The 23,704-nt window shown below is 36.9% G+C and overlaps 1 protein-coding gene across 2 annotated transcripts in view; it reads left to right on the plus strand.

Moving 5' to 3' along the window:
* The window catches only part of FAH (fumarylacetoacetate hydrolase), a 57,036-nt gene extending 34,125 nt beyond the window's left edge, over nt 1-22,911 (plus strand). For both annotated transcript variants that reach the window (XM_044665470.1, XM_044665471.1), the window contains 10 exons: nt 70-160; nt 4,452-4,549; nt 4,698-4,750; nt 5,141-5,240; nt 5,986-6,116; nt 10,273-10,348; nt 13,077-13,123; nt 14,186-14,287; nt 15,905-16,022; nt 22,780-22,911. In XM_044665470.1, the coding sequence (XP_044521405.1) occupies nt 70-160; nt 4,452-4,549; nt 4,698-4,750; nt 5,141-5,240; nt 5,986-6,116; nt 10,273-10,348; nt 13,077-13,123; nt 14,186-14,287; nt 15,905-16,022; nt 22,780-22,859 (896 nt within the window). In that variant the 3' untranslated portion in view covers nt 22,860-22,911. The remainder of the gene's footprint in view (nt 1-69; nt 161-4,451; nt 4,550-4,697; nt 4,751-5,140; nt 5,241-5,985; nt 6,117-10,272; nt 10,349-13,076; nt 13,124-14,185; nt 14,288-15,904; nt 16,023-22,779) is intronic.
* The last annotated feature ends 793 nt before the right edge of the window (nt 22,912-23,704 follow it).

Genomic DNA, 23,704 nt, shown 5'->3' on the forward strand with positions numbered 1-23,704 from the left:
GTGCCATTCTCTCCTAGAAACTGAAATGCTTTATTGTTAATGGGGATTTCTTTTCTATTCCTTCTCTAGGAGATTACACTGACTTTTATTCCTCTCGACAACATGCTACCAATGTTGGAATCATGTTCAGAGGGAAGGAAAATGCTTTGATGCCTAATTGGTTTGTATTGTTCTCCATTCTTAGTTTTTTAAAAATAATCATATAAGTGACCTTTCTGTTTGTGGTGATGTTTCTCAGAAAACAAAATGAGAGAAACTGTAAAAGATTCATAGTGAATTGTGAATTTAGTGCTTTGGGAGAGGAGTCACACTTGAATTTTGAAGGCAAAATTGATCAATCATTCATATTGAGAATTTTTGGTGATTTATCTTTTTTGAAGTGCTCTCTCATCCATTATTGCCTTTAGACTCTGTAACAGCCCTATGAGGTAGATGGACAGGACCAAGACTATCACTTCTATTTTGCAGGTGATCATTTTGAAGGCTTAAAATTTGCCTATGGTCACAGTTGAAGTTAGCATAGCTGGAATGGGAATTCTAGCCACATGACCTCAAGAGACCCCATTTCCCCATACTCATCCTGATGAGAATGGCTTTCGCCTTTCTTTCCCTCAATTACTTCATCTGCAAAATGAGATTTCCATAGACCAGAAATGTTAAATAGGTGGCTCAGACAGCATTGGCTACCATACTTTAATGTAATCAGATTAAAATATCATTGGGACATATTTAACAAAATAAATAAAAATACAATAGAACATAGATAGTGTTAACATATGGTCTTCTAAGCCAGTTTCCTACTAGAGATTTTTACGTATTGTTTAGTGACTCCCATTTCTGTTTGAGTTTGATTCTACTGTTGTAGTTGACCCATGACAGTGATGGAAAACCTTTTAGAGACCGAGTGTCCAAACTGCAACCCTCATGCCATATGTGAGCCCCATCCCCAACCCCCACCTTATTCCAGACAGGGGAGGGAGGAAGCATTCCCATTGAGCTGCTGGGAAGGGGGGTAGGTGATGTCCTCAGGTAGAAATGTTCTCAGGTATGCTTGGAGAGGGGCAGGGAAGCAGCTTTCTCCAGCATGCTCAGGCACATTGCCATAGATTTGCCAAGAATGACCTAGGAGATCCTTTTAAACTCTAAATCTTATGACTCAAAAATGAAAATATTTCAGTTCAGTCAGTACAGAAATGGGAAAGGATTGGGATTAGTGACTAAGACAAAGGGAGAAAGAAGAGAGGAAGGAACCAAAGAATATTAGAGTGAGAAGGAACATGTTCATAGATTTAGAACTGGAAGGAATCATAGGAGTCATATAATCCAATCTCTTCCTTTTATAGTTGAGGAAACTGAAGACAAAAAAAGCCAAGTTATTTATTCAAGATCACCCAGGAAGCAAGTGGCAGAGTCAAGATTTGAACTCACATCTTCTTATAATATACTGCCTGTTAGAGATCTTAGAGGTCACTAGTCCAACCTCTTTCTTTTATTAACACAGAAACTAAGGTCCAGAGAAGTTTTAGTGACTTGTCCAAGGTTATATATATATATATAGGCATGAATAATGCCTTAAAATATTTGGTTATTTGCTCTCATTTTTAAAGTTTGTATTTTTTTAAAGTAAAGTTTACTTTCTTAGAAATTAATTTATTTTAGTTTATTTTAAATGGCCTTTATGGTTGAGTATTCAATAAACGTTCACCTTGAAAAGAAGAAATAAATTCCCTGGTTGCCACTCTAATGAAATATATTTTTCACACCTATGGTCTGTCATAACTGAGCCAGGACTAGATTCTCACACCTCTTAACTCCCAGTCTAGGGCTCTTTTCTGATCTCACCTGGTACAATAGAACCCCCTTAGAGAGCAACACTCCAGACTTGGATACTTTGCAATATTCTATCCACATGCCATAGTGACTCAAAGGAATCTTTGTTTGCTTGTTAGCTAGTCAAGCTGGCCACTGCTAGATTTTGAGTATTGGCTGTGATGACTCATAGTTTGAACTGACTGATAATTGTGACTCTGTTTCCCTCATCTCTTCCCCTCCGACTGCCCAAAGCCTTCTTTTTCTTTTAATTAAAGTTAATTTTTTAAAAATTAAGAATCTCTTTTCTTTTTCTTCCACATCCTCCCCACCCTTAACTCCAATGGGAAAATCAAAATCAAAACAAAGCCTGTGAAATAAATTGGCATAGTCAAGCAAAATAGATTTACACATTGGCTTCCTCAGAGCATACTTATCAGGGTTGACTCAAGGATAATCTCTTCCAATTTCCCACCCCAAGCCTCCTAAATACCTAGAACTTAATGAACCATACACTAGCAGGCAAAAGTAAGGAGGAAAAAAAGCAAAGGAAGAGCCTGGATTATGTGCAGGCTTGATTACTAGCCTCAAAAAAAAATCTAGCATTAACTATATGAGGCATGATTGTATGAGAATTATGACCATCTGTTCCCCATCTCTTCTGGGTAGAAGAACAAATAGGAATATTTGAAAGTCTCAGCCAAGGGGAGGTTTTGGAACTGTCTTCCCTAGGGATCTTTAAGGAGAGACATACAGCTAACTCACTAGGCTTTACAGAAGAACCCAGGATGATTTGTCTAGGATCTTAAATCTAGAGCTGGAGAGTTTCAAGGGCCTTCTTGTCCAACCCTCTTATTTCCTCTTGGTTTCATTCTAATTCTATTCTGTTTTGATCCTTGTGATCCATTTTACATATATCTATCAATCTCTTTAAAATGAGTAATCTTTTTTGGGGGCTTGTATGGTTTTTGTTTTTTACATCTCCTTCATTTCCTTTCTTTCTATACCCTCACCCCCAGTTATTTCCACATAATAACAAATAAATAAGAATTAAAAAAAATTAAACAGCAATTAAGCAGAATCTATCAATATTTATTAAGAATTTCTTCAGTGCAATACACCATGGTAAGCCCTGGGGATATAAAGGAAAAAAAGAAAAAATCCCTTCCCTTGAAGAGTTTACATTCTAATGAGGGTGACAGTATATCTATAAATACATATATTTATTATTTATTTACACGCAAAATTTAAATATATTTAAGATGCATAGTAGATAGAAGGTAACCTTTGGGCAGCTTAGAGAACCAGAACAGACTCTTACCAAAGGAAGGGCTTGAAATGAGTCTTAAAGGAAGGGGTTTTTTTAGAGGTTGAAGTGAGGAGGCAGAGCCTGGGGGACAAATAGCTCAAAGGTGTAGAGGCCAGAGATGGAGAATTAGAGATGCAAGTCTAGGCATTCTCTACATGCAGATGATTATTGAATCCATGGAAACTGATGAAGTTACCCAGAGAGAGAATGTAGCATGTAGTCCAAAAAGTAAACAGAGTCTAGGAAAGAGCCTTGGGATTACATGTGTAATTAATAAAAGATGAAGTGACTAAGGAAACAAAGGTTCAATCTTCTGAGCATATTGATTTATTAAGCAATGCATATGAACTTCCTAACAAGTTGGGACAAGACCCCTTCCTTAGCTTAGGACTGGACCCCAAATACAGGGAGAGACAGACTTTTACACATTAAAAATAATTAATCAAATAAGGTCAATTAATTAAAAGCAATATGACATTAGACAATCTGATTCTTAATTGGAAGAAAGATGAAGGATTTTTCCAAGGTGGAAGGGGAGGAGTGAACAGGTACATTTTCCTGAATTCAAGAAAATAAATGTTCCATTCCTCCCCAAATATCTGCATTAAATGAAGGGAAGGATAGACACAATAACTGATTGGTCAATAGGGGGCCAGTTTGCAGATAAGGTATATGGATTGCTTGAGATGTACAATTACGAGAAAACTCCTTGCAGCAATCTTAGGCTCTGTATTTCTGGTCAACATAAACTAGGGCATGATTAGGGGCTCTTTAAATATCAGGTACACGTGGTCCAGTTTCTTAGCCACATAGGGCTATATTCAAACAGTGCAATAATGCTTTCTCTCAGTTCACACAATTGAATAAATTTTTCTCAGAAGAAAGAAGTGGCATTAGACCCATAACTGAAGAGAAAGGGAGCTGAGCTAAAGCTAGGATTGAGTCACAAGATGGAATCCGTATGGTTCACTCAGTTCCCACTCCATGTCCTGATCCCCTCAATTTCTTCACATGCACAGTTATTGATTTTGAAAACTGACCAATATATTGACTGAGTCTAACCATATAGGTATAGTGCCACGTCCATATTCTCTTGCTTTTCTGCAAACGAAGGAAGTAGTTTATGTCTTTTTTTAAGCACCAAAATCATTTCCCAGTATGTTGCCTTGCCCAACTTCCTTTGGATCTTTCCTTGTAACAAAGAAAAACTAGATCAAGATCCAATCACAGTGTTTTTTGGCCCCAAACTGTGCTTTCTGACTTGACCCTTGTTCCAGTATGAGATGTTGGTCGTTGCTGATGAGTGTTATTTCACACATATTATTTGAACCAGGCTGCATTTGCCAGTGGGATATCATGGGCGAGCTTCCTCTGTAGTGGTATCAGGCACGCCACTACGAAGACCTGCGGGACAATTGTGCCCTGATGAAAGTAAGTTCCCTGATAGTAAATTCCATGATATTCACTCTAAATGGATTTGCCAATGGCACAACCTGTTGATGCCACTGAGTGTGATGTTCTTTCCAAGAGGATCATATAAATAACAGTAGCCTCTTTTGTTTTTCTCTTAATTTCCCAGCCAAGCCTCCAGTACAGGGTGTTTCCAAACTTTTGGACTTTGAGTTGGAAATGGTAAGATATGCATGCAATTTTTGATGGCTACTTATGTATAGGAACTAGTGCTCATTATTTCTCTGAAGAAGGGCCTTTCCTAAAATTCCAGAAGTGGCTTATCTTAGGTGGTAGCCACCTTGACATTTTTCATATGTATTTAGTCTGAAACCAGAATCTCTTTGGATTGATAATTTGATTTTGAAAAAGTTTTGCAATTTGTCATACCAGTGGATTTTAATCCCTTGAATATTGATGGTTTTCTGGATTTTTCTATAACTTATTGTGACTCCCTTTATTGGCACTGAACTCAAGCTGCCCAAGATGTACTTTCCTTACTACCAGAGCCATTTAGTGATAATCAAATCCCAGCTTCTCAATTCTGACTGATATTTTCTCCTTCTACATCAGGCATTCTTTGTAGGCCCTGGAAACAAACTTGGAGAGCCAATTCCCATTAATAAAGCCCATGAGCATATTTTTGGAATGGTCCTCATGAACGACTGGAGTGGTAATATACCTAAATGTTAAAAAAAAATTGAGATAATCATTAGAGATTATGGTCACTGTTTAGTGGTTCTCAGAGAAATTGTGGTAATTTCATTTATTATTATTAGCCTATTATTAGGGTCCAATGAAATTAAAATATTTAAGATGTTATTATTGATGATGATTAATAATACTTTTTAGTATCTATGAATTTCAAACCATCCCTTTCTACAGTACATTATACTTTACAAAGCAGTTTTACTTGATCCTCACATCCCTGTGAGATAGCTAAGGCAGGCAGTATTATTCCTCTCATGTACAGATGAGAAAACAGGCCCAAAGATGCTGCTTGTGATCATATATATGGGATAAGAACCCAAACATCCTGGTTCTTGGTCAAGTGTTTTCCACTGTACTATGCTATTTCTATTTTGTTTCTTATTTGAAACCTCTTTTCCTTTGGCAAACACAAGAAAGATGAAGTGACCTAAATGGTCGCTAAATACTCTGCCAACCTGGAGGTGATCTTCATTGGTTCCCATGAATGACATGCTTTTTATCAATGATTTGATAAAATCACTTCCTCCACTGCCTCCTGAGCACAAAATGACCAGGGCAATGCCTCAAGAACAGGAAAAGGGGGTTTGGGAATAACTCTGCAGTGTTTTCCTTGTCCTTTTTCAGGGTAGCTTTAAAAAGTGTTCCTTTCAAACCGCTTAGAAGATGCTTTAGAGTGAAGCACAGATATCTTGTTTTCCCCACTATAGCTCGGGATATCCAGAAGTGGGAGTATGTTCCTCTAGGACCATTCCTGGGGAAGAGCTTTGGAACAACCATCTCCCCGTGGGTGGTGCCTATGGAAGCACTCATGCCTTTCACATTGCCTAACCCAGTTCAGGTAAGCACCAGGTGAGAGAGCCTCTAAGTAAGGTAAGCACCAAGGGAAAGAGACTCCTTGGACCTCATTGAAAGGGACTCTCATTTCCCAATGGAAGAAAAAAATTATTTTCCACTGAGGACTGCTATATATATATAAAAAGAGGTACAACATATAATTGCATGCTAGCATGTAAAAACAAATCCATTGAGGATTATCCAGCGATAAAAAAGATGTTCTTCATTTATACATGTGCTTTTGCTATGGAACATGTGGTATGATAAGATCATAGCAAATTTCACTCACGTGGTGTTTAAAGTAAGGTCAGAGACCATTTTACAAATATTAGAAATATATATCAATCCATATAGTAGCCACTTAAGGATGTGGGAGAATGAAAAATAGGAAGAGAAAACATTGAGAAAAGAGGAACAAATAGGGAAATATATACAGAGAAATATACAGGGGCATGTATAGATAGTACAGATAGAAAAAGGTAGATGGGCAGAGAAATGACAATAGAATTAGAGAAAGCAGGACATTTAGCTTTTGATAAGAAGAGACTGGTAAAGAATGAAGAAACCAGTAAGGAGAGGTAAAGAAAGAAGAAATGAAGTCCGAGTTAAAAAAAAAAAGAAAGAGCAAGAGGTAGAGAAGTTGTAAAATCATGTTTTGAAATGAGAACATTTCACAAAGTGTTGCTGGTCCCTTGGTTTGTCTGAGCTTCCAGGTAGTTCCCTGGCTTGTACCAGAAGTAAAGAGGTTGTGATATAGCATGTCCAGGATACCTCAAAACAAAAGACTCCCTTTTCTGCCATTGCTCACTTTCAGCAGCCTATACTCAAAAGGCTCAGTGGTATCTTCTACAAAAATTTCAACCTTGGCATGGTATTGCTTCCCCTTGGATCCCCCACCCCACCTCTCTTCCAAAGTTGGTCCTTTGCATATGCAGGAACTATTTTACTACAATGTGTAAGCATCTTGGGCTGTGCATGATATAGGATGTCCCAAAAATCTGGATGCATTTTTCAATTATAGCTGATTTACTCTGGAAGAGAGGCAACAGGAGAATGTAAGGGAAAGGAAGACTTGGTCCTAATGTGGAAGTTTTTACAGAAGAAATAACTGAACTTGAGTACTCACTGCAGGAAGCCCTTTTCTAATGAAAGCGCCATTTCTGACCTTCCAGTGTTCTTTGGTCCCAAGCAAGTAATCAAAGGTTAACACATCAACTTGGTGTTTGCAGTCATTTCTGCTTTCATTCCTTACTCTTTTATGGGGGTGTATGGTGACAGTCGTGAGATATAAAGCCCTCACTTCTAACAGTTTGTTGCCTTTGACTTCAGCTTTTTCTGACGTTGAGAAAACAAGATTCTTTCTGCCTTCAAATTCAGGGCTAGATATAATTACAAGCAACTCATTGGTATTCTGAATTGTGATACCTTTTCTCCTTCTCTTCTATAAATCTCCCTGACCTTTTCTCACTCTTTCCTGGGCACACAGCCTGTGGGTAGTACCTGGGCACTGCTCCACTTTCCTTTGAATTCTAGCCTTTTAGTGCCAGAAGCCCCTTTGAATGTGAATTTATCCTGATGTCTTATACAGTTTCTCCAAAAGTTTCCTTTTATTCATCAGCTTACTTCCTCCCTTATACACCATTCCAAGAATGCACATGTCCTGGACCTCCTCATGGTCTACTCAGAACAAACTTTTTAAAAATTTTGACCATGAGTCTTGGGTTCATTGTATAAAGAATTCCCAGCATGAACTTCCTCTATCAAGGCAGAGTGACAAGCATTTGATCTTAGAGAGTTGCCTCAGAGGGCTGAAAGTTTAAGAGATTTGCCTAGGATCAGTCAGTTGTGTCAGAAGTGGGATTTGAACCCATATCTCCTTGACACCAAGGCTGATTCTCTAGTCACCACATCCCCACTGCTTTTCAGTCCAGATATTATTAAGTCTAATAAATTTTACGTATACTTTAATATTTCATTAGTGTTGTTAGATCCTCCATTAATGCTGATTGCAGCCCCTCTTTACTTTAGAAGGCAGTCTTTATATTTACCATGGCTGAAAAATTCACTTGCGATTTGGGCACAGAAGTAGGTAAGCACATAGGCTACCCCAGGAGATGTACTTGAATCCTTTGTAGCTTGGTAGGATCTGCCAAAGCTTGGTATTTCCTGTACAACCTTCAAAACCTGGGAGTCACTTCTTCACAGAAAGTCATCAGAATAAGACTTGAGTGAAGGAATTGTCCCATATTTGCAGACCTTAACTTTGACATGGAGAAAGGAGTGATAGCCCAGGTCCATGGTAAATAGGGGTTGAGGATATGAAGGAGCCTGTTACTCTTGTGAGTTAAAGAGAAACTTGTAAAAGATTGGCATCTTCTCAGCTATTCAAATCTTAGAGAATTTGCCTTGGGATCAAGCAGTTAAATGACTTGCCTTGAGTCGTGTAGCTCCCATTTATACTATAACATTTATATAGTATTTTAAGGTTTATGCAATGTATCTCTACATCACTGTTAAGGCTATGGGTTCCCAAGGAGCTTTTAACCAGTTATCTATTCAATAGATAGATACTCAATAAATATTTACTGAGTAAATAAATAATACAATTTCTGGCATAAAGTAAACCCACAATGTAAATGGAATCTACTATTTTCTGAATTACTTTTAAGAGGCATTTGTTAGCTGGGTCCTTTGGTTGTCTGACTGTGGACAACTGTTGTTTGGTCCTGTTTTTTTTTCCTTTAATAATAATGTTATTGGAACACTTCTTAGAGGAAAAAACCAGTTTGTTTATAAATGGAAACTTAGTCATCTAGAATTATGAGATAAAACATCCACTCTGCCTAATTGTTAGAGAAGACAGCTTCTCATTCCCAGGCCCAGAGCACTCCACACTCATTGACTTTTCTTTCTTAACTATTGACTCAGCTCCCTTATAATCTTGGCTTTGTCCCCATCATTTTACTAAAACTTTTTGTTGTTTTTCAGTCATTTCTAGCTCCTTGTGACCCCATTTGGGGTTTTCTTGGCAAAGATTCTAGAGTGGTTTGACATTTCCTTCTCTGGTTCATTTTACAGATCAGAAACTGAAGCAAACAGGGTTAAGTGACTTGCCCAAGGTCACACAGCTAGAAAGTATCCAAGGTTAGATGAGTCTTTCTGACTTCAGACCTAGCACACTATCCACTAAAACTATTTTCTTTATGACCCCATCCTCATTCATCTTGACCTCACTGGATCATTTGCTACTATTGATAGGCAGTCATTGCCATCTTAGTGTAAGCCCTCTTTTGCACCCATTCAGACTATTGCAACAACCTCCTAAGAGGTCTTTCAGCTTCCTCTCTTTCCCTTCTCTAATCTATCCTTTATGCTGTTATCAGACTAATCTTCATTATACATATTGATAGTCTTATCTCTCTCCCCTTTTTTTTTAAGCATTGGATCGGTATCAATTTCTTAACATAGGGATCTACTTGTGACAGACTTCCTCTACAAATATAGACAGGTACCTTCTCTGGGGTCAATGCAAAGTTAAGTGACTTGCCCAGGGTAACACAACAAGTATGCATGAGAAGTGGATTTTCCACTCCAGTCTTCCTGACTTTAAGGCCAGCTTTCCATTCACTAACCCATGCTTTCTCCCAATAAGCATTATAGCTGACAATTACTAAAGTATTCACTCTCCCATGAAGTCCTCCCTCTCCTATGGTCAAGAACAGCAAACTGATGATCTTGGAAAGAATTATAATTTTGTAGAGTGTAAACTATTTGAAGGTAGGAAACATTTTGATGTTTGTCTTTATTATTTCCACTTGTATCTTGCAGATAGTTTAGACATTTAATCATTGAATTAGGGGCAGTCCAAGGGATAGAAAACTGGAGTCAGAAGATTTGAGTTCAATTCTGGCTTCAGACACTTAGTAGTTGTGTTGACCTGAGCTAGTCACTTAACTTTTGCTTCAGTTTCCTCATTCATAAAAAAATGGGGATAATGATAGCATTTACTTCTCATGATGCTTGTAAGGATAAACTGAGGTAGTAACGTAATATTTCTAAAGTACTTTGCAAACCTTGAAGTGTTATATAGACGCTAGCAATGATGATGATGATGATAAATTTATCATGAGCTAAAATTCACTTTACATGTTTTTCTTCAGGAGCCTAAGCCTCTACCTTATCTCTGTCATGAAGAGCCCTATACATTTGACATCAATCTCTTTGTTGCCCTGAAAGGTAATGTGGGTGCTAGCTCTGGGTTGGAAGGCAAGTTTGGGGAGTGTTTGAACCCCTCAGTGACACAGAGGCGATAGGACAGGCTACTCGAGTTTGAGCTTTCTGATCATAGCCTGCCTCCACAAGCAGGATTAAGTATGGCAGTTAGAATTAAGTTGTTTAGCCCAAAATGAAAGAATTTGTGGAAGTGACAGAAGGATGTGGGACAACTAAGCTCCAATAACCAATAGGTAGCCCCTACCCACTACCCCTGCCTATTTTAATGTGTGACCTTTGATATTCCCCTCAACTTAGTATCATAAATCTAGAGGTCATCTCTCCTGCAACTCCTTTATTTAATAAATGAGGAAACTAAGGCTTAGAGAAATTAATTGGCTTGTCCAAGGTCACATAGGTAGTAAGTTGAAGAGTTGAGATTTGAACCTGGACCCTACTTTTTGAAGTCTAGTGTTCTTTCTACTGTTCCATGTGCTTTCTTCCTTCTTCCCCTCTGTGAGTGCTTCAGGATTGAGCAGGTGAGGCAACACAATTCAGAGCTTTCTGAATTTGTTTGTTTAATGGAAAACCTGTAAATATAAAGCGCAGTGTCTTTTTCAAGGCCAAATCTACATTGCTTCCCCTCTCATTTTCTCCTCTTTCTTGCATCATTACCTTATTTTCCTGGCTACCCCTTCTTTGTACTTTGTACACCCCCTGTACTTTTATTCTCTCCCACCTCTTTTTGTCTCTTGTGATCGTCAGTTCAAAGGTCTTGGCCTCTTCCCAGGTACAAAGCTCTTGGCAGGACAGCCTAAAGATATGCCCATTAAGCCAAGTAAAGGGGTAACTGATTCTGTTCCACATTGGAAAGTTAACATTGGAAGGCCATTTGAATGTGATATTACCATTTCGGCCTCTCTGAAATTAGAATTGCTCGTGAATTCAATTTAATTCGGCTCAATACACATATGAAAAAATGTCTGCTCTGTACATGGCACTGAGCTAGGTTTAGCTCAGTGACTTGCAAGCAAACCTTAGCCATTTCATAGAATGTCACTATTGGAGAATCAGGATAAGTTGTTATACTATCACTTTGCTAACAATCCCTCTGCCCCAAATTTCCTGAATTCAGTAATTCTGGTTTTTAGCATACTAAATACTTGAATTTTACCATCAGAACATTGCATAATTTCAGTAGGAGACTTTACTCCATCCCATGTTTTATTCTCATTTGGAGGAATGTTATTTAATCAGTCATTGATTTTTAGAAAGGAGGTCAATCAGAAATTTATTATTTATTTTCATCATTTTATTATTATATTACAAATTATTATTATTACAATATATAACAACACAATAATATATCATAAATTATAAAATTATTTTATATATAATATATAATAGTTTTATTATTATATTATAAATTATTATTTATTATAATATATTAATAATGACATCTTATTAATATAAATTATAAGAATAATTTATTGTTATTTATTAAATACCTATTTTGTGTGAGGCCATGCTAGGCTTGGGGGATGCAAAGCCAAAAAGCAAATAATTCCTGCTCTCAAGGAGTCTGCATTCTATCAGGGCAGACAACTTGTACACAAGTAAATCTACACAAAATAAATGCAATAAATACTCTCATTTTAAGCACCATCAGGAAGTTCACATAGAAGGTGGTGCTTGAATTGAGTTTTTATGGAAACTAGTGCTCAAAGGGGCAAAGAAAGGGAAAGACACAGTCTCAGTCCTAGGCTTAGAGACTCGGGCATAGAGACAGAAGATGGAAAGTCATATGTGAGGAACAGCAAGAAGACCAGTTTGCATTTGGCTGAAGAAGATGTGAAAGAGAGTAATATATAACAAAACTAGAAAAGCAGGTTGGAACTAGGTTTTGAAGGGCTTTCAATGCCAAACAGAAAAGTTCGTATTTAATTCTAAGGGAAACCACTGGAATTTATTGAGCAGGAGAATGTAATGTTTGGAACTATGTTTTAGGATTGTCACTTTGATAACTTTGTGGAATATGGGTTGGAGAAGGAATGCAAAGGCTCCATAGTGTAAGAATTAAAATTAATATAATAGAATAACTTTAGATATTGTGTTTTTATATGATTAATTAATAATCACTAGGAGTAAGGAATAAAAAGGTAACAAAATAAGACCACGTGCCCATAGCTAATCTACCTGTTCAAATAGCCCGTGTTCCCAACTGCAAGCTGCCATAGGGAGGGAAGAGAGCTAGCCATAGGAGACCTCCTAATTTATCCCCCTATCTACATCAGTGCATAATGACAGGAAGCCAAAGGCTCTTGGGAAATGTAGTTCAAAGGCACAAAATTTCCAATAACACAATAGAGACTTTCTAGTCTAATCACCTCACTTCAAAGTTGAGGAAGGTAGTTCTAGGTTTGGAGCTGGAAGGGACCTTAGAGGGCATCTAGTCCAAACCTGTAGTTTCCAAGATAACTGAAGTCCACAGATTATAGTACAAGGACACACAAATAGTGTCTGAATTAGGGTTGAATTCAGGCTCACTGCTCTCACTAGCATTCTTTCTGCTGTACCATGATGCTCTGAGAGGTTAATCAACTTGCCCAAGATTTTCTGTTGGGTTTGAAAAAGGATGCTTTGCTCCAAGAAGACTGACAATGTGGTGAATGAAATACATACACACACACACACCACAACCACTGTTCACGAAAGCAAGCCAATTTACCAGTGCTATTCCTCTTTTTAACAGGGGAAGGAATGAACCAACCAGCTACCATATGCAGATCTAATTTTAAGGTAAGGTTTTGAATCATACTCCCATTTCTTTGTTGTTGATGGGTTCTATCAACTGATATTTATAAAGAACTCTGCAGCGATGGGCAAACTTTTTAAAGAGGGGGCCAAAGGAAAGGAGATGCTCATTTGTGAGTCTGTTTCTAAGGCAACTCTTTCTTGAAGTTTCATTGTATTGTATCCTCCTCATTGTATTCCTCAGATTAGGAATAATGTAGCAGGCTGGATAGAACATTTCAGGGGGCTACATCTGGCCTGCAGGCTGTAGTTTGCCCATCACTGCTGTAAAAAGCAATGGCAATTTATTAAGATTTTGCAAAGCATCGGGTTAAATCTTGGGTGAAATACAAAAAAAATAAATACAAAATAAAAAAAACATTTCTTGCACCCAGTTTACATGTGGTTTTTTTGATCTGGCCTCACCAAAGTGTTCCCCATTTTTCAGTTTCCCATCCCTAACCCCTCCATTCCCATCAATGGTCAGTCCTTCAGTAGCATGTAAACTACATAATATCCCAGGCAGTATTTCTTTCCTTCAGTGCCTACATTATAAGCTCTCTCCACCTGTTACAAAAATTCCTTGCTATAATTCTGTCAGGAAGGGCTTTAAGTTAATCCTGAAAACTTCCAGGATGTGAGTTTTGAGTAATGTTTTGGAGGATGGGATCAATTTGAATTGGTCCAGGAACTGTTGTTGTGAAGGCTGCTCCAGATTAAAGTAGGGAACTTGGATCTGCAAAGGCTTTCATAAATAAGATGTAAATGAGATCAGAGGATAGAAAGTTAATTTCTTAGGGAAGTTGCAAAAAGTAACCCATTTGGATAGAGAGGAGACTATGAAACCTCAGATTGGGGAATTTCCTTCTAGGAGAACTAGCTCCTGGTCGAGTTCCTGTGCCCTGGATCTTACTGTAGTTCTGATTCCCACTATACGGCTCTTAGACTCTGAAAGCTTTTGATTGGGTTATCAGCCTTGTGCTGTTGAGGAAAATAGAAAGTGTTGAGTGAGGAACATAGACAAGAATATTCTCTTCCTTACTTACACATCTCTCCTCTTTATCACAGCACATGTACTGGACGATGAAGCAGCAGCTTGTTCACCACACTATCAATGGCTGCAATCTCCAACCTGGAGATCTCTTGGCATCTGGGACCATTAGTGGACCTGTGAGTATTAGGTGGCCATGACAACTGTGTTTGGTCCTGGACTTACCCTCAAAATGATGTTTCTATTTCAATCTTCTATTCTGTATTCTATATTCAATCTTACTGGTTCTCCTCAGTTTTCCTCTAGATTCTATTAATAATAATAAATTTAATAGAGTGCTTCAAAGTTTTCAAAGCACTTTATATCTATTATCACTTTTAATTCTCTCCCTTTGTGACCTGAGTGACCTTGGATGTATACATGTCTCAGTGATCTCTATATCTGGTATGAGCATGGAGTTCTATTTTGTGTGAAGATCTGAATTAAAAACCAACCTCAGCAAAATCTTCCCTTTTTGTGCCTTCAATTATTAACAAGAAATTTTGAGAACTTAAAACAATCCTTGAATAAGAAACAGCTCTTAGATAATTGTCTCTAATCAGTATTCTTTGGCAATAGTGTATAATAGAGCATAGGACTAAAAGTCAGAATGTCTGAGTACCACAGACTGCTCTGCCAGGTCCTTCTTTAACCCTCTGAGCCCAAGATTCTTTGTCTATGCAGTGGAGACAGTTGTTATCCTTGTTACAGAGTTATAGTGAAGATCAGGTGAGAAGTTATATGTGGTAGTACTTTGAAAATTGTAAAAGGTTATGCAGAATGTATTTGGTTAACTTCAGCCTCTGGAGTATGAGGGGAGAGGAGCATCTATGATGGTTGAAAAAATGCCAGACCAGGAACTGAGACACATTAGATCTAATCCCAATTCTGCTACTTGCTCATTTGGACAAATTGCTTTATTTTCTTGGCCTCATTTTCCTCATCTGTAAAATGGAGATGGTAATGCATCTTTGGTAATGCAGTTGTGTGGAACAACTAGGTGGCTCAGTGGATAGAGCATTGAGCCTGGGTTCAGGAAAACCTGAGTTCAAATTTGGCCTCAGGTATTTACCAGCTATGTGACCCTGGGCAAGTCACTTAATCTCTATTTGTCTCTCAGTTTCCTCCTCTGTAAAATGAGGATAATAATAGCACCTACTTCCCAGGGTTGTTGAGAAGATCAAGTGAGATAATAATTATAAAGGGCTTAGTACAGAGCCTGACACAAAATAAGTGTTATATAAATGTTAATTATTATTATCATTGCTATTGTTACTTGTGATAATGTCCAAAGGATTGGACTTTTTCTCCCATGGACCCCACTTATGAAAAGGAAATTGCCATATAATGCTTTTCAGGTTACAGAGTGTTTCTTTGTCCATTATCTCACATACTTCATACAAGAGCCCTATGAGGAAATAATTTATTGAAATTCTAGGCTCCTAAAAATAATAGAACATTAAGTGTGAACATTTACCCCACTATCCCTAAGGAATGAGTGACACAGAATGTGCTAGTGATTGAGTCTTTGAATATCTATGGTATCTTGAGAGTGGGTCCACTGCTGGAGCAAATGGTGACTTAGATTTATAGAAAGCCCCATGAGTGTGAACCATGCCCAAGTATTAATAAAAAGTATTCAATTCTATCCAGCCAGCTTTTATTTTTTTATAAAGAAAATTGTCCATTTTCTTTGTGGAAGTCACTATATCTACTAAATGGTATTTCTATTCCTGTTCTCAATTTTCATTGTTAAGAATCCTGAAAACTTTGGGTCCATGTTGGAATTATCATGGCGGGGAACTAAAGTCATTGATCTTGGGAATGGACAAACCAGAAAATTTCTGCAAGATGGAGATGAAGTTATTATAACAGGTAAGAACAACCTTATCTCTTCACTTGCTGTCAAGTCAAGTATTTATTAACAATACCAGATCCTCTGTCATATACTTGTCTGATCATTATCATTGCAAAAAATTCTTTTCTCTTTGATGCTCTGGGTTCATAGTCCTTATACCTACAACAATTATTAGGGTACAGTTGTGACTTAAAAATTTGAAATTGAGATATTTGGCAAGAATCGACTATTTCATATACAAGTTTCTTAGGTGCAGTAGCACGTTGTAGTGGGAAGAATAGTTAATTATTAAATATTTATTAAATACCTACTATGTACTGAGTGCCATAATAAGTGCTAAGGAAACAAATATAAAAAAAAGACAGACCTTGCCCTCAAGTACAATCTAACGGGGGAAGACAATGCCCAAAAGGGGAGTAGTGAAAAGCAGAAGTGGGTGAGTGCAAAGATACTGAGGCTGGTGGAAGGAGAGCATAATGAAGATGTCCAAAGGTATATAACCAGGTGGGAAATGAAGACATGACTGATCTCTCCTTGAATGCAGGTTCTGGAAAGAGCTAGCCATTTCAACCACAGGGGTCCCAAAAGCAAAGCATAATGATGAAATATGAGTACTAAGAGTGAAGTGATTTTAATTTAGTGTATGCAAAGAAAGCAATTTATCTGAAGAGAGACTTTAAGACTACATGACTGGGACCAGCTAAGTAACTCAGTGAATAGAAAGCTGGGAATGGAGACAAGAAGTCCTGGATTCAACTCCTGGTCTTAGACACTAGCTGTGTGACTCTGGGCAAGTCACTTAATTCCTACTGCCTAGCCCTTACCACTCTTCTGCTTTGAAACCAATACATGATTTTGTTTCTAAGACAAAAGGTAAGGTTTAAAAAGAAAAAACAAGTTATATGACTGTAAGAATGTATTCTTCCATAGAATATTTCACCCCAAAGCTTACATATTTCACTCATATTACCTAGTTTCTTATAAAGATTTTACAGAAATGATGAAGTGGACAGAGACATTGAAATCAACCATTAAATAAAATATATTAGACTAAGATCAACATCATTTTGGAAGATTGGTTTTCAGAAATTAAATAGCAAATTCATAGAATAGATTTAGAGATGGAAGAGTTATTAGAGGCTGTAAAATTCACCCCTTTCATTTTTTTAAAAACCCTATATTAGTATTAGGTTCTAAGACAGAAGAGCAGCAAGGGCCAGGCAATCGAAGTTAAGTGACTTGCTCAGGGTCACACAGCTAAGAAGCGTCTGAGGCCAAATTTGAACCCAGGCCCTCCTGATTCTAGATGTGGCTCTATAAATACTATGCTACCTAGCTGCTCCAACTCCTTCATTTTAAAGATCAGGAAACCTTTAAGGCACAGCAAACTTGCTCAGGGTCATATAGCTATGAAGTGTTTGAAGGATGATCTAAACCCAGATCTTCCCAATTCCAAGTCCAGTGCCCTCTCCACTGTCTCACACTACTTCTAAATAACACTAGGAATCTTACCAAAAAGATAATAAATTCTATTTTAATAAAGTATTAAAATATGTTTCTCTTTTTTCTTTATTATTAATAATCAGATTATCCAGAAATTTAGTAAAAATGACTCGAGACCTATAATTTTCATTAAGTTTCTCATTAAGGGTGAACCGACACAAACTGGTACCCAACTAGTTCAGGATAGGTGTTAGGATGAAGTGAAGTACTCAAAGGTTATTCAACAATGAACAAAAGGAGGTTTTCTTAGTCATATTCAACTTAGGATATTCAACAAGGAGAGTCTGTCATTTAGCTCTGGTAGAGTCAGCTCCCCTCATCTCTATATGGAAACCTACCTGGTTAGAAGAGCAGAGTATGGTGATTTATTCCATCTTGGAGCATTTACCAAATCAGGGCCTTGACCCTACCTGAGCAATCTTTTTAGTTCCTTAGAACTTAGAGGCTACCAAGAAGTAGTGTCAAGAGGGATGCAACTTGGGGCTTGACTAATCAAGTTCCATGAACAGCTTTATCACTTTTTAGGGACAAACTAACCTAACTTACATTGTGGGAAGAGATAACTTTGGCCTATCATATCCCTCTTTTCTATTCCTTTTCATTTTATAAAACCAGCATTTCTATTAAATATTAAAAGGGGATTTTATAAAAATGAGGCTTTGCTGTAGTTTGTCTTTTTTGTAGCCTTTTTATTTCCATAGGAAGAGATTTACTTGTAGACAAGGTAAAAGTGACTAATAAGTGGATTAAAAATAAAGAACTCATTATATTGTTTTGACAAAGAGGGTAGAAACACTAAAGCATAAAATTGTAGGGCCTTAAAGAAAGCTTCAACTATAATAATGTAATGCCTCTTTCATGTCTAAAATCCTATTGTGTTTTTTTTAAACCCTTAACTTCTGTGTATTGGCTCCTTGGTGGAAGAGTGGTAAGGGTGGGCGATGGGGGTCAAGTGACTTGCCCAGGGTCACACAGCTGGGAAGTGGCTGAGGCCGGATTTGAACCTAGGACCTCCTGTCTCTAGGCCTGGCTCTCAATCCACTGATTGGTTTTATAATATGTCATAGCAGCATAATGGAGTTTTTGTTTTTGACATATTTTATTATAGTTTATGTCCCCTCCAACGCTCCATTTCTAGGATTCTACAAAAAATCTACAGTTAACTTTGGCTATTAAGAAGTTTATTATCCAATTTGGGGATTTTCCATATCCTTTGATTTTTTTTTCTCCCTTCAGGCTTCTCATCACTCATTATTAGTTGTCTGAAAGAGTGGGCAAGGGAATTAACAGCAGTGGCATAGCAATCTTATTACTAGGTTGCAGGCTCAGCTGGAAGCAATGTTGAAATGATCTAATTCAGCTCCCTCGTTTTATGAATGAAGATACTGAAATCCTCATAAATTACTTTACTCAAGATCATACATCTATTTAATATAACTGGAAAAATTAGAACTCACACCTCTGAAATCTCAGTGCTTTCCCCCTTTGTCAGACTAAGTGGTATTCATTTGGCCAAGCTACGATGGCTTTTTCAGCAAGCATCTTATTTGTACTCTGCCCTAGGAAGACAACAACAAAAATGGAAATAGTCGTTACCCTCAAGCTTACATTCTCTTGAAAAAAAGTGATAAGGATAGTTTCAGGGACCACACAGAGAGAGGAGGAGCTTTTCTCCTAGGGACTATCTATCCCTGCCCCTTCATGAAGACTTACTTCATCCCTCTCATTCATGGCACTATGGAGATAATAATGGAAAACAAAACAACCCCGCTCCCCCCCCAAAACACCATAGCACAAGAAGACAGGGGGTCTATATGGTCCTAACTCTGCAACTTATTAGCTGCGTAACCTCAAGAAAAATCTAAACTTCCGAACCTCTGTTTCCCCACCTACAGAAGGAAAGAGTAAGATTAAATGATTTTCTGGGTTATTTCCAACCCTACAGTCTGTGATTCTATCACTTTTTTTGTTTTATGGATGTTGTTTCTTTGTTTCTTTTTATTTTTTAAATATCAGTGTCAATGACTGTCCCCATCACTTTTATTTTTCCTGACCAAAGGAGAAGTGATAGTATTCCAGAGCAAGAGAGTGAAGTTTTCCATTTTATTTTTATCTTTGGTTAGTAATAATAGCTAACATCTGAGTGATGCTTTAAATTTTGTAAAGCACTTTACATATATTCTTATTTGATCTCACAACAACCTTAGGATGTTGATATTCCCACTTTATAGATAAATAAACTGAGGCTGAGAGAGGTTAAATGATTTGCCCAGAGTCACACAGCTGGTAATTATCTAAAATGAGATTTGGGCTTAGATCTTCAAGTCCAATACTCTGTCCACTACAGCATCTAGATGGTTAAGAGAGCCCAACTCGTTAAAGTAAAATGGCTGTTATCTCCTCTTCTATGTCATTAAGGGACAATAGATTTGGCATTGCAATGGGTTTTCTGTATAAATTCAAGATAAATGTGCTTTTATTGTTACTGAGTTCCATTTCCTTCTGCAAAAAAGGGTTATCTTTCTAATCTGTGTATGTCACAGTTTAGTGATTTTATTTCTAGAGCCTTAATGGTCTGAAGAAGTCAATGCTCTCTCAAAATACCCAGTTTAACACTCCAAGAGTTACCTGTCAAATAGGAGGATTTATAAAGTGTTGAGAAAAAAAGTTCTTCTCATATACTATGGATCCTTCCCCCATCTTAGTGAAAACTGCTGTTCTAAGTTAGTAATTTTGATAGATTATTAATGTTTCAAGAAAAAAAAAACTTTTACTTGATAGAATTTTCCCCGGAATGGGTCTTCTGAGCACTGTAATTCAACAGATGACTGACATAAAAATAATGAAACTGAACAAGAGAACAAGAAAGAACTTTGTCTCTTGACAAATTTTGTCTTGGTGTATTTGATTTAAACCAGAGTGATAGATGACAGAGCCTTGGTGTCAGGCTGAAATGAAGACAGATCTACGAAGATAAAGAATCAAAATGTGATATTGATTTTGAAAGGGAGATGAACGTTCTTGGTGACAGAAAATGTATGCTCTAGAGACAGCCTCTGAAGTGGCACACAGTTTGCTCTGGTTGTGGTGAATTCCAATAGGCATGGGGATAGAGCCTGGACCATTCAAGTTGTAACTGTTGTGTTCTATTACATAGTCATTCAAGAAAATGATTCTTGAATATGTTGGCCAGGCTAGTTTGCTCAATACTTTTCCATCTTGGAACAGCCCGGAAAACTATTACACACTTGGGATAGAATTTCCACTAACTTTAAGTAATTTATTATTTTCTTCCCATTTGAGCTCAAATATCAGGAAGTAAATAGTGAAGAGATATTGTAATTCACGTATAATCAGTATCAAAGTTCTTACCTTCTCAAGGAGGATGAAGGGATGAGGAGGGAGAGAATCTGGAACTCATAATTTAAGAAATGAATAATAAAATTTTTACATGTAATTAGAATTATTTAATTAAATAAATACAAAATATTTTAAAAGAAAATTATAATTTAATATCTGTTTCCCTAAATGTTTTCTGGTCATGTCTACTATACAACAAGATATTGTTATATAAATATTACTTCAAAGAATATTAGGCAAAATAATTGTTGCCCAAGGTAATTTATCCACTTACCTATTTCATTTGCATATCAGCAGATACTCAAAGTCTCAGAATCATAGATTGATTCCTGAAAAGATTTTAAAGATCACCAAGTCCATTTTTCACATAGGGAAACTGAGGCTCAGAAAAGTTGTCAAGATCAGGTCTTCTGACTTCAGGTTCAATGTTCTTTGCATTTCATCATGCTATTAGCCACTTTGGATCAAAAATACATGAAATCTTTCTGGAAAAGATTTGAGGAAATTACTTGACTAAAAACTCTGAACTTTGTCTGTGGTAACAACAAGGCTAGTTTCAATGTAGTGTGCATTAATATGAATATAATACCTAGAACCAGGAATGAAATAGTTCCTTCTACTGTTTTTCGGCCAGATCTCATTTAGAATATTATGTTCATTCTGGGGGATGATGTTTTAGGAGGTGAATTGTTAGACTGCAGCTTAATTCCCTTCCCTGGCCATGTAATCCTTCAGTGACTGGGTGGCACAGCGAATAGAGTGTTAGGCCTGGAGTCTGGAAGACTTAAATTCAAATCTAGCCTCAGAAACTTCCTAGCAATGTGATCCCATGCAAATCACCTAACATTTGCCTGCTTCAATTTCCTAAACTGTACAATAGTAATAATAATAGCTCCTATCTCCAAAGTTGTTGTGAGGATCAAGTTAGAGAATATTTGTAAAGTACTTAGTACAATTCCTGGCATGCAGTAAGTACTTAATACACTCTTAGTTTCTTCTTTGCTCCTCCATTAGAATGCAAGCTTCTTGAGGGCAAATTCTGTTTTGCCTTTATACTTATATCCCCAGTGCTTAGTACAGAGTAAGTGCCTCATAAAATGCTTCTCTTTCTTTCATTAATTTGTTCAATCATGGGTATCCAGAGGGAATTACTTAGGATAGTAAAGGAACTCTGTCTATGCCATATGAGAAACAGTTGGAAGAAATGGGGGATAGATAAAAGAAAAGAAGACTTTGTTGGGCAAAAGGGTATAAATGTAATAGCCGTGCTCAAATATTTGAAACATTGACATGTAGAATAAGGATTAAGACTTATTCTACTGAAACCTCAGGGGAAAAACTAGGGTTAATGGCTGTACGGTATACTGAAGGACATTTTGATTCAAAATAAAAATTTACTTTCTAAAAATGAGCTGTCCAAAAATGAAATGGACTGCCTTGTTAGATAATGAATTCCTCATTGATGGAAGAATTCAAGATTTGTTAACTAATTATCTGAAGTGTTGTGGAGGAGTTTTATTTTCAGTTAGGAACTGTACTAAATGGCCTCTGAAACTCCCTCCAAATGTTAGATTCTAGATTTGTGATTTCATGATACACTTTCTAGGTCCTCCAACTTTTTGAGTCTCTCGAGTGACGTTCGCCTCTTTCCCTATGTCTCCTTATTATATACTCTTCTTGGTTTGTTCAAGAAACCCTGAATTTGTGAATTCTATGTGGGAATTTAAATAAAAGGTAGAAAACCTACTTCATGTTCTTTCAACATCTCTCAAGTTAATGTCATTGAGGTATCACTCATTTACACACATTCATCTTGGTGTTTACTCACTACTTCCTAGCTTTCTTTATGGCTGAGTACAGAGCCACTTAGTTGCTTCATTAAAAAGGCTTTTCTGTTTTTTTCTTTTGTAGGATACTGCCTTGGTAATGGTTACCGGGTTGGATTTGGCCAGTGTGCTGGAAAAATACTTCCAGCATCTTCAGTGTTATGAAAGTTTTACATCTGACTTAAAGATGAAATAAAAAGAATTCCAGTCTATCTTCCAATGGTGTAACTGGTTTTACTCTTATTTACTATTATCTTAAAAAAAGAAACTATTCTTTATGTATCCAAGTTTGAATTCATTGTTTTAGTACAGTGCTGCCCATGCTTTTTCACTATGCATTCTTTTCCCCCTTTTATGTTGATATTATATACTTATTTCTTTTTAAATTTTATCTTTTATTACTATGAATTTGATAAGCATTAGCAAACATAGACATTTCCACATTCAAAGAATAGAAAGACTGTATATAAAATTGTGAATCTTCATTACATAAAGCTTTTAAATATATAAATACAAATAAATACAAATTTTAAAATATACATATTTTAAATTTAACATTCTAGTTGCAACACTGCTTTGCCTGTCTGAGCCCCATTCTGCATTTTCTTTTCTCTCTCATTGTATTGTAATTTGTATTTAATCCCTCTCATTAATGTTGTTTTCTTTCTTTTTTTAATATGATTGTCATTAACTCTACAAGAAACTAATAAACCTAAAAATATATATTTTTCTCTCCCTCCCTCCTCCCCAAGAAGGCAGGTAATATGATCTAGGTTATACATATATTATCATATAATACATATTTTCCTGTTCAACATGTAAAACAAAACACAAATGACTTACACTAGATATATTTGAAAGCCTAGTGTGAATATAATAAAAAGAAAGTTTCCTGCCAAATGTGGAAGCAGAAAAGGACACCTGTGGTACCTTGCACAGCAGATTTCTCCTCCCAGCATACAACTGCCCTGCCATGGGAGCCACCCAATGGAACAGAATTATTGCACTGA

Source organism: Gracilinanus agilis, chromosome 2, assembly GCF_016433145.1.
Source record: "Gracilinanus agilis isolate LMUSP501 chromosome 2, AgileGrace, whole genome shotgun sequence".
Lineage (NCBI taxonomy): Eukaryota > Metazoa > Chordata > Mammalia > Didelphimorphia > Didelphidae > Gracilinanus > Gracilinanus agilis.